At 48.4% G+C, this 12015-nt stretch overlaps 1 protein-coding gene across 1 annotated transcript; it reads right to left on the bottom strand.

Moving 5' to 3' along the window:
• Positions 1-1211: 1211 nt before the first annotated feature.
• On the bottom strand, positions 1212-1670 carry LOC124662403 (classical arabinogalactan protein 26-like). Its single transcript, XM_047200243.1, has one exon. It carries the CDS (start codon positions 1668-1670, stop codon positions 1212-1214), a length of 459 nt encoding a protein of 152 aa, XP_047056199.1.
• Positions 1671-12015: the final 10345 nt, after the last annotated feature.

Raw genomic sequence — 12015 nt, 5'->3', positions numbered from 1 at the left:
GAGGAGTTAGCCGGCGAGCCGGCGATTGGTGTGGCCGGAGCATAAGACCAGTTTGATCCTATATCATTGTGTTAGTTGGTGATGTTTTGTCACCTTATTTGGAAGCTTCACCTTTTATGATCGTTGTAAGTTCTTCTCAGTCTTTGTTAAATAAATGAAATAAATCAAAGCCATATATACGCATCTCCACGATGCAGATGGTAGGTAATTCTCCATTTCAAAAAAAAATGACTAGCTCAGCATCAAAGTGCTGATTAGTAAGAGGTTGGTCAGTTGATATCTTGAGACAACGGTCAATGCTGTTGGTAGATCCATGTACGGAGTATTTTACTTCAGAGGACACGTGAGCCTTCTGTTATCATTGGTTAAACTACAAGCACCGGCAGTTTGAACATGACTTGAAAGTTATGCAAAGTGGCAAGGCCAAGACTTTACGCTAATAATCATAAGGCGATGATGTGGCTGTACATTCTAAAGGACAAAGAAAGTGAGGATAGAGAATTCAGCTGTGGAGTTCCAGTTGCATGTAGTGCAGCTTTTTGGTGAATTATGCTGTTCCCTTTTGGAATTTTTTAGACCTTTTTAATACAAAAAGGCACTGGTGGATCGGATATTTGCATACCTTTTCAGGTTGTGAGCCTGTGATTACAGCAGGAGCAAAGCAACCTAGTATCAATGTATCATGTAATCCTACTACCAATAATGCTCTTTAGATGGAATGGCATTCCAATGATCTAATCAGAGGGAAATGGTAGCTAGGGGAAACCAAAGCATATCACAAGCATGATTGCTCTGCAACTGCAAGCACTTCACTAAACTCGTGATCGTCGGTCTGAAGAATCGACAGCAGATTAAGCTAGGGCAGGAAACAATCATAGACTTGGATTCTTTCTTTAGTTTTGAATTTGAAGGCATCCCAAGAACATAGTGCAACCATCATCAACTAATTACCCATCCAGTCTTATTACAATAATGACCCAAATAATCCCCACACCCGACCAAAATCACAACAAAAATGCTATAGAATGTAGCACACCTGAACATTACTTGACAGGACTAAATTTACAAGAGATGACTAAAAGCTTGTGAATGTATCTTGAGTTCTTCGCAAGGACGGGGAGCCCCACCGTCGACCGACCAACCAACCAGTGGCCAACTCTCCCTGCACGCCTGAAGCCTGACGGATTACTGCTGTCCGTGAGCCACATCCACTAGGCCAACCACATGGCGGCCACGAGCCCCAGGGCCGAGAGCGCCGCCCACGCGACGCGCGGGGCCGCCGGCCGGGGCGCGTGGGACTGGGCAGCGACAGTGGCGGGCGCGGCGGAGCCGAAGGGCGCGAATGCGGAGTCGGGCTCGAGCGCGTCGGGGTTGGGCGGGCTCGGGCTGGACGGGATGGTGGCCGCCGCGTAGGACGGCGCCAGCGCGTCGTCGCCGGGGCCCGGGGACGGGAGCAGCGGCATTATGTCCGGGGACAGCGACGGCGGGATGCTGGGGTGGTGGCCACCGTGGCGCGGCAGCGAGTGCGACGGCGACGGCGACGATGCCGGCGCCGCGGAGATGGATGACGCCTGGAGCGCGTCGGCGGCGCACGCCGCGCAGAGCAGGAGCGCTGCCAGGACGACGAGGTGCCGCTGGGGCTGGCCGCGCGCGCCGGTTCTTGCCGCCATTGGTAGTGCCCGGTGTGGCTGCGTGCGCTGTGTGGCGCGAGCGGAGAGTGAGAGAGTGAGAGGATTGCGAGCTCGATGCGTGTGCGACTGATGTGGTGGGATTTGTTTTGGGTTGGTCGGTTTTGGAAGTTTGGTCTGGGTGGGGAGGCAGGTGGACAGAGCGAACATGTTATTCGTCGGCACGCCACGAGGCCGATGCCGATGCCTTCCGATAAAGAGTACTGGGTGAAAACCAAGATTACACAGCACCATGCACACACCGCTGAGAGTGACCATAGCTCCAAGCTGCTCATCGGCCGGCCATTCTGTTCCGGTGACTTTGACTTAAATACAGACAGATTTGTATTCTTGGCTACGTAACAATGATAAAATCTCACAAATTTTACAGAGATTTTACAACTTTTTTTTCTTGTAATATACATCATTGGCTATGTTTAAGATTTTTTTCAGATTTCTTTGAACTTCAAAGTAATTTTTTTAATGTTTGAAAAAAGTGTCCACTCCCCCATCAATATGGGCCTTCAGGTTGTTCGATTCTGCGTACAACACTAGAACGTTCATCGAGTTACATCAAGCAATCCACTTATCGTCATACGGCCCCCCATCCGCGCATATGACGAAATAAGGTAGGTGTACGAGCTACATTGCATGTAATTACAGAAAAACGAATTACAACACTAGGCAAACCGCAGACACCGTTGAGAATTCGAAGCTGCACACCAATGCCAATGTATTCCACTCTTGTTCGTCGGGCGATGAAAATCCCCGCTAAACCATGTATACCGCTTTGCGATAGTGCTCCGAGTCATCACAGTCAACCCAGGAATGCAATGAACCGAAGCAGTCAATGACAAAATGGCAGCGACTAGGAGGCCGAAGGCTAATGCACCGGACGTACGCTGGAGCAACCCACATATCACCGTGCAGTTGTGCACACTCAAGTTAAGAGCGGCTTCATTCCTCAAACCACAGAGTGGAGGGCTTGAACAGAGTCCGGAGCAAGGCACATGTCGCCTTTGTGTGACCTATGATCGGTGTCATCTATTTCTCATACCATCCATCTGTCGCGTTGATCCATGAACCCCCAACTCTTAGCATCCCAAGTGCTCATAAGCATCCGATTGTTCCCTGATGCCTCACAGTCCTAGCATCGTTGCACTTGCACATAACCAATTCTTCGTGGTTGATATTTCTAAGAGATGCAACGAGTAGGAGCTGGTAGAATAAGCTAAGCAGACTACAAACATGTGGAGCAAATATATTAAGCTGAAACAAGATACGGTTGACAAGACCGGTGGTTAAATTACGCCATTAAATCACACATCCACCACACTTTACCTATCCAACCACCACAAATTAAAATCATATCTTTGTCATGTGTTTCAAGAGAGAACTTAAATATCAACATCCATGTGCTAATTCGAATTTCTACTTATCTTCTCTCTGCGTATTTTCCCGATTAATATCTCGAAGATATGAATTACACTTAGCCTCCGCACCAAGATATGTCATAAGATATCAAGGATTCGCAACCAGAGAGAGAAATAAAACAAAGACCTCTTCACGGTGATAAACCACTCACAAAGTAACACTCTAATCACCACCAAAAACAACACCTGGATCGTAATATGGGTTCTCCATGAGAGCGACTCAAAGAAGAAAACAATGCACAAGTGTTATCATCGTCCGATCAAAGATTTTGAGTTTTCACCCCGGAGAAAGGTCGAGTTTCCAAGACAATGCCTTCAGCAAGGCCATTGCCACATATAACAAATGAAATCCAGACCTTGGGTTTTCACCCTGGAAATCGTGGCTCGGTACTTGAGAAGCACCCCAAAAAGTGTAGTCCGCATGTGCTTCCACCCCTCTTGCCAATGCCGCTGATGCAAGTCATCACCACCCGACACAAGAATAACCTATGCCACAAGTATTCATAGCAACCAATACACATCTCCGCCATTACAAGCCTCCGATCGCAGCCGCCATGACATTCTTCATCCCTATCAATACCATGGAAATCTATATTTAGACATGTCCAATGCACCGACAAGAAAGCAAAGCTTCGCTCCGTGTCCTCAAGAAGCCTCGTTGGCCGAAGGTAGGGCACGCATAACCGGATCGATTTCGATCTAGATATCCAATGGTGCACTACAGATATCTCCGCGAGGAAGACCAAAACTCGTCTGCGTTTAGATCGAGGAGGTCGGCATGAAGCAGCTCGACGATTTGGTACTCGAAGAACAACATGGCGAACCATCTTTATTTATGCCTAGCCAGCAGCCTCCACTCCACCAGCCGGCCGCAGCCACCACAAGCAGTCTGTACAGCTCAGCGAGCATAGCCACCACCGCCCACATCTCCCAGAGGTGAGGACTAGACACTCGCAAAGCATCACGGGCGCCGCCAAACCAACACCGATGCAGGCTCCAGGCCAAGAGCCGACGGTCACAGGTGCGAGCTCCCAGGACTGGCCGCTGCGCCACCCTGGCGGCCACAACAGCTCCAAGGCTAAGGGCATCTCCAACCGGGCGACCCAAACGGACGCGCTGGGCCGTCCGTTTTGGGCCGTTTGCGTGGCCGAACGGACACCCGGACAGCGCCCCGCGTCCGCGTGTCCGTTTGGGTCGCACGCTGCGCCCAACGCGCGGACGCAGCGCATTGGTAATAAAATAAAACAAAAATGAAAATAAAAAAAGAAAAGAACAAAACATAAATTTAAACTAGTTGGTCATTAAACTTAGCCCTATTTTGGGCAAATTTTACACAAAAGAAAGCCATATATGGCTTTAAACTAAAAAAAAAGCAAACCCTAGCCGGGGTTTGCGAGCACTGCGATGGCCGCCGGCAGATACTACCCCCAGTAGTACTCGTCATCGTCGGCGTCGATGACGACGACGCCCCGGCGGCGACGCGCCTGTTCCGGCTCGACACGCCGGAGGGCACCGGGGACTCCGGCCGGGGGTCCCACCGCGCCCTTCCCAGGGCGGAGTGCGCGTTCGGCGGGCTCGCCGGCCTGCGCAGCCGTGCCCTCCGCGGCCGACTCCTCGTCGGAGCTGCTCCTCCGCCCGCGTGGCCAGCGCTCCTCCTCCGCCGGGCGCGCGGCCCGGCGCTCCTCCTCCCGGAGCGCCGCCGACGCGCGGCCTCCTCCCCGACGGCGCGCCGGCTCGAGGAAGGCCCACGCGTCCGCCCGGGCGTCCTCCTCGGGCCTTCCCGGCCGCCTCCTCCGGCCGCGGAGGTGCGCAGCCGTCTCGGCGAGGAGCGGCCATTTGGCCAGCCTCGTCGAGGTCCTCGCCGCTCGCGGGACGCCGCAAGCGCCGCCGCAGCTCCGGGTCATTCTCCTCCTCCCGGGGCTGCGGCTGCGGCCGGGGCCGGGGCGCGGGCTCGTTGATGTAGAGGCCGCCGGGCGGCGGCCAGCCCGCCTAGCAGTCGTGCTCGGCCGCGCGCGAGGCCGCGCCGTCGCGGATGTGAAGCATGTGCGCCGCCGCGCATCGTGCTCCACCTCGAACCACAAGTCCCGGCTTGGGACTTGCGTCGCCGTACGCGGGGTCCTCGCCGGAGGTCCGCCGGCAGCTGAGCGCGGCGCCTCGCGGATCTCGGCGTAGCGGGCGCGGCCTCGACGCCGGGATGGGCGGCACCGGAACCCGATCCGGGCTCGGTGCCGCCCGTGGGGAGGTGCACGTCCCCCCACGGCATTGGGACGCCGGCGTCCCGAACATCCGCGCCACCGCTGCGGTGACGTAGATCCGCTCGCGTCTGGGAGGCGCCGGCGGCCCCATTGCGAACGCCGGCGGCGCGACTTGCCGGCCGGCCGCCGGCCTCGTGGTCGTTGGCGGAAGGCTCGAACTCGCGCTTCGGGGCCATGGCGGCGCGGAAGCTTCCGAGCTCGCGCGTGCGGCCGGAGTGGAATGTGGGGATCGGATAGGGACCGTCCCCTTCCCCAGTCCACATTTAATAGGACCGGGGTACCGACAGTGGGCCAGCCACGCGGACGAGGCGGACACGCGAGGACGCCGCGTGCCATCCGCGGCCACGCAAACCCGGCCCAGATTTGGGCCGGGTTTGCGTCGTTCCGGACGCCGCGGCCGTCCGCTTTTGCGGTGCGTCCCCGCGTTGGGCCGGGTTTTTGTCCGGCTGGACCCATCCGGACGCGCGGGCGCGGGATGGGGTAGGACGAGATAAAGGTAGGTGTACACAGGTTTTAGAAAGGAGTTTCTGGAGATCCGGCAAGCCAGGAAGCAACGCGTGTGGTTCCGTATAATCGTATATGAACATACACCACGCGCCCTGGACGTCTCAATCCTCACACGGACGTACACCACACGTACACCGAAACGTGATGCCACACTACTTTTTCATGCCGTTCGCAGCTGGGAGTAGAACAGGTATATGCTCACCAAAATACATCGAAGTAAAAGTACATCAAAGTATAGATCGAGGTACACTAAAGTATAAGTACACCGAAGTACAAGTACATTGAAGTACAAGCACACCCGTAGTGAAATAGTAATGCTGCATGTACGGACAACTGCTTGTACAAAAAATTCTTACAGACTCGCTGCATGCAAGGTGGAGAATACTCAGAATAGCAACATGGTCCGCTCTTTCAGCCTAAAATCAAAACCCAGCGAACCAACTCACATCAAGGTGTGTCTAATATCTTCACAGGATTTATAGCAAAGCGGACAAGAACTATTCACCTAGATGTGTCTGTTCGCCAAAACACCCATATAAAGAAGAATACCATGCAAGCATTTTCAGCCGAAAATTTTAATTTTTGCTGGTATCTTACTTTTCCATAGCTCCTCCCATACTGGGTTCTGATTTGCATTACCTGACCCATCTATTCTTCTCAAATTATTACCAAATTGTGACTCCCACTCCATGTGATAAGCCGATCTCGCCGTAAAGAAACCCTTCTTATTAAATCTCCATGCCACAAAATCCTCCGTACCATTTTGACTCAGTGGTATTGCAAGGATATTGTTGACATCAATTGACCAAAAGTTAGCTCTTAAGAGCTCCTCATGCCAGTTTCCTGCTGCATCTATCAATTCATCAAAAATATTTTAGCATAATATTGCCGTTTGGAGTGAATACCTTTCCATTTTAGCTGAGTGGTATCCATGTATCTTCCCAAATGTTTATTTGCTTGCCATCACCTTCTTCTTCTTCTTCTTCTTCTTCTTCTTCTTCTTCTTCTTCTTCTTCTTCTTCTTCTTCTTCTTCTTCTTCTTCTTCTTCTTCTTCTTCTTCTTCTTCTTCTTCTTCTTCTTCTTCTTCTTCTTCTTCTTCTTCTTCTTCTTAGTAGGTAGCGAGCTTTTTCTTGACCTCCAGTGAAAACATAGATTACACCACCCATTATCGAAAAGGATTACAACACCGGGCGTACCGCACACACCGCGGAGAATTCGAAGATGCACACCAAATGCCAATGTAATTAGCTGTCACTCCTGTTCGGACGCGCGACAAAAATCCCCATAGTAAAACGACAACGAGCGGTCAATGGCAAAATGGTAGTGACTAGGGTGTCGAAGGCTAATCGGTTCTTTGCAATGGACGTTCGTTGAGAAGCGCTAGAGTGACCCACATATCACCATGCTGGTCACTTGAGAGTAGCTTCATTCGTGAAACAAGGTAGTGGAGCGCCGGAACAGAGATCGGAGCAAGACACATGTCATTTTTATGTGACCTATGATCGGCGTCGTCTAGTTCTCCTACCATCCATCCATCGCATGGATCCAGCAGCCCCCAACTCTTGGCCTCTCGAGTGCTCATAACAATGAAGCATCCGATTGTTCCCTGATGCCTCACACTCCAAGCATCATTGGACATACCCAACTTCTCGTGGTTGATATTTCTAAGAGCTACAACGAGTAGTTGGTAGAATAAACTAAGCAGACTAGAAACAGGTGGAGCAAATATATTAAGCTGAAGCACGATGCAGTGAAAGGGCACTATATCACACATCCACCACACGTTAACTATCCATCCACCATACATTAAAATCATATCTTTATCATGTGTTGCAAGACAGAACTTGAATATCAACCCACGTGCAAATTCAACAGTGGGCTGATGTGGTCCCTTCTAATCTTTTTCTTTGATAAAGTAATTATGTTAATATCATGAAAATAACAATTACACTCCATCTCTGCACCAAGATATATCAAAATACATCAAGGATGCATATCCAAGAAAAAATAAAAAGAGAGAAATATAAAACAAAGGTCCTGTTGTCGCAGTGATGAAATACTCGCAACAATATCACTCTAACCATCACCAAGGACAACACCCGGATTGCAAAGGAGGCTCTCCAAAAACGACGCATCCAGAAAGAAAACAATGCACAAGCGTTGCCTTCACCCGTTCAAACGTTTTATGTTTTCGCCAATAAGCTTTTTTGACCTCATGTGAAATCCCAGATTGCAATGCCAGTTATCCAAAACCAATACAACACTAGTTATCAGAAAAGATTACAGCACAAGCGGCACACTGCTGAGAATTCTAAGCTGCAGGCCAAGCGTCAGTGTCATCGATTGTCACTCTTGTTCGGGCGCGTGACGAAATGCCCCGCTAAACCATGGATACCACTTTACACTAGGGTTCCGAGTCAGCACAGTCAAGAGGGAACCCATTAGTGAAATGACGCCGAGCAGCCAATGACAAACTACGTACTGTATATGCTAGTGACTAGGGGGTCGAAGGCTCTGCGGTTGGTTATGCAGTTGACGTTTGTTGAGAAGCTCTAGAGCGACACAAACACATCACCACACGTGCGCACGTGGAAGTGCCTTGTAGCTTTGATATTCAATGAAGCTCGTGGATAGCCGCAATAACGTCCGGAGAGAGGCGCATGTCATCTTTGTGCAACCTAGGGTCAGTGTCGTTTTGTTTTCTCACTGCCCATCCCTGCATGGATCCATCACCCCTCAACCCTTAGCCTCTCGAGTGCTTGCAACAACACAAGCATCTGATTATTCCCGAATGCCTCACACTCTAAGCATCATTGCACATACCCAACTTCTCATGGTTGAGATTTCTGAGAGCTACAACGAGTAGGACGGTGGAATGTAGAAAAGCTAAACATACTACAAACATGTGGAGCAAATATATTAAGCTGGAGCAAGATGGAGTGGCGTTAAATCACACATCCACCACCTGCTTACCTATCCATCCATCACACATTAAAATCGTATCTTTATCATGTGTTGCAATAAAGAACTTGAATTTAAACATCTAGGCGATAATCCAACAGTACGTGTCCTCTCTGCGTACGATGAAAGCATACGAGTTGTACTTTCAGTGACACCCGACACATGCTCTTGTCAAATGACTGACGACTAGAGCACGCCGCGGCCGCATCCAACATTCACGAGGAGGGGGCGGCCAGGAGGAGGTAACAACGGTGGCAGAACTGTTCTTGCCGCAATTGTTAGTTTTGGAGTTTGGTTGGGTTGGGAAAGCAGGTGGGTAGAGGAACATGTACTTCTCCAATGAGCTTTTTTCTGAACATGTAGGTGAAAACCTAGATTACAACACCAACTATCAAAAAAGGTTACAACATCATGCACACATCGAACAACACTGAGAATTAGGAGCTCCACACCAAATGCAAATGTAATCACTGGCCGCTCTTGTTCGGACGCCGCTTCACCAGGGCTATTAGTTATCATAGTCAAGAGAGGGGACCCAGTAGTGAAACGACCCTGAGCGATCAATGAAAAAATGGTAGTAAAATTTTCAACTGGCCTTGGTATGCATGGGCTTTAACCACTACTAGTAAAAAACCTACGTCGGCGGACCAAAAACAGTTACCACCGGCGCACCAGCGCACGCTTGTGGCAACCGCTTATCGCCGGTGCACCAGCCTGGTATGCTGGCGGTAACACATTTTATCATTGGCACACCATAGTAGTGCGATGGTGGTATTCTTTTTGAGAATTCAAAAAATGCCTCAATCTAGATCTAGATCTGGTCATCACTGTCGATGTGGGCATCTCACGGGAGGGAATGAGAGGAGGTGGTCGTTGGGAGTAGCTCGCCAAAGGGAGGCCGAGGAGGCGATCCTCGGAAGTAGCTCGCCGGAGGAAGGTCGAGGAGGTGGTCCCGGAAGTAGCTCGCCGAAAGGAGGTCGAGGAGGTAGTCACTGGAGGCATCCATCGCCGGGGAAGGGGGAAGGTCAAGGAGGTGGTCACCGGATTAAGGAGGTGGTGAGGGAGGGAGGGGATGGTCGCCGGAGGGACGGAGAGGAATGATGAGGAGTAGGAGGAGGAGGGAGAAGGGGAAGATGAGAAGGGGAGAAGGTGGAGAGGTGGAAGAGGAGGATGAGAAGGGGAGAATAAGGAGAGGAGAAAAAAGTAAGAAATGATAGATGTTGTAGGGTGAGGATATCTCAGATTAGCGTGAGGTTTGAAATTTTTTTTGCATCGAAATCTAAAATTTTAAGAAAACTCTATTTTTCTTTTTAATTTTGAGGATTCTAAAAAATTAGTACATGGCCAAAGGCTGTTGAATTCGTAAGTAACTTTTTCTGTAGATATATTTTCATATAAAGAACTTTTTTTTATCTGAGATCGTATGCAAAATTCAGAGTCGTTTTACCAAAAAGATATTCACATGGGATGGCACCATTGGCACGGTGTCGCGTCCCCTGGGAAGGCCCATTTGTTAACAATACATGTGTATTGGGGTTTTTTATACTTTATACCTTATGTATACTTGGTATGTACCTGATATGTAGTAGTACTCCACTTGGTATAGCCTTCCTTGTACCGAACAACTAGCGATGGGGTTTTACCCTCATGTCATATAAACGTAAAACCGATACCAAGATAAAGGTATTGTTCCCAGCTATGAATGGAGCAAAGCTGTGCACTAGATAACCTACATGAAAGAAGAACTTTTATCATTAAAAACCTTATCATTTCTAAATAGAGAAATTGATTAAATAATGGTCTAATCATTGCAACCTCTCATTTAATCTATTCATGGAAGGTGTGTAAACGGATTGGATCAGATTTTGCTCATACCATATCTTTTACCACATTTTTTTCCTTAGATTCGGATCAGAGCAAATATTGTTCAGTTTTGCATTCGAATGCGATTATACCGCAATGCGTATTTGAATCAGAAATGGGGCAGACTTGGATCGGAAACAACAATAGTTGGATATATGCTCTAATCGGTAGATATTTATAGTTCTTACAAATCTTGAGAGAGGTTTAAACTTTCATTCATATGTAGCTAAAAAAAGACACATAATGCGCTAAAACTCAAGCATTTATAGAAATTTAGAGCTAATTAAACATGCTCGCCAAATAAATTTAGTAACTCATTAACTACTAATCTTGCAAGATTGTCCTTGGCTTTTGACTTAAAAATTAGATTATCCGATTTAAAATCTTCAGATTATCCTAATTAATCACCGGATAATCTATATCTATGTGCTATTTTCTATACCATATCCTATACTGTATCGGGGCACCACTTCAAAATCGGACATCCTTATCCGCCGGATTTTTAAACATTGGATATGGATATCTTAAAACGGATTTGGCATCAGCTTTGGTGCAAAAATTATCCTATCCATTTACACCCGTAAGTCATGGGTACACTGTCCATTTTATCGTATGTACATTGTGGAAAGTTATTTTCTCGAGTGAAATATCTTATAATCAGTAAAACCTCTCTTAAATCTAAATGGTCAATGACAACACTAAACAAAAAAAAAACAAATGATTGTTAATTCTACCTTTATTCTTCTCATGTGGAAATGTTGGAAAATTATAATCCCGACATATGAGAATAGGATATGGACTGTCTTTCACCAAGTTAACCAATTCACTAAGAACTCTTCCTGAGCTGCTCCGTACATGGCCACATGACTCCATGTGAAATTTTTGGCTTTATTGCGGATATGAATTTTTATATGATAATCTCCATTCGAACAAACCAACATCCATAGTGTCCAATCTGGTGCTCAGTAGTAAGCCCAGAGATCTGCCACATGGGAAATGAAAAGTCCAAGTAAAGTCTACGCCAATAAATAGACATTTTAGAAGGCTCACCAGGAAATCCCGTCTACCAGCTTTCGAAATAGCCACAAAATCCAACTTATGTTTCCGAACATAGTCAACAATATGTAATTTTTTAGCCAAGTGAAGAAAACTATTTTTATTTGCAAACATGCCATTCACCGGAAAACAAAGGAGATTTAGGCAATTCCGCCTTTTTTGGCTCTTGATTATTTCTTGAGGAAGGCTTTCGATTTCCATCCAGAGACTTTTAGATCGTAAACCGAACTAAACCCATCCTCATCTAAGCCAACCTCAATACCTCACCAACA

Source organism: Lolium rigidum, chromosome 6, assembly GCF_022539505.1.
Source record: "Lolium rigidum isolate FL_2022 chromosome 6, APGP_CSIRO_Lrig_0.1, whole genome shotgun sequence".
NCBI lineage: Eukaryota > Viridiplantae > Streptophyta > Magnoliopsida > Poales > Poaceae > Lolium > Lolium rigidum.
Note: the sequence above shows the minus strand (reverse complement) of the source record. Positions and strands in the feature narration are given on the sequence as shown.

Bases quoted from the DNA above. Each gene is read 5' to 3' on its own strand.
- LOC124662403 (XM_047200243.1), bottom strand. From the start codon at position 1,670: ATGGCGGCAAGAACCGGCGCGCGCGGCCAGCCCCAGCGGCACCTCGTC.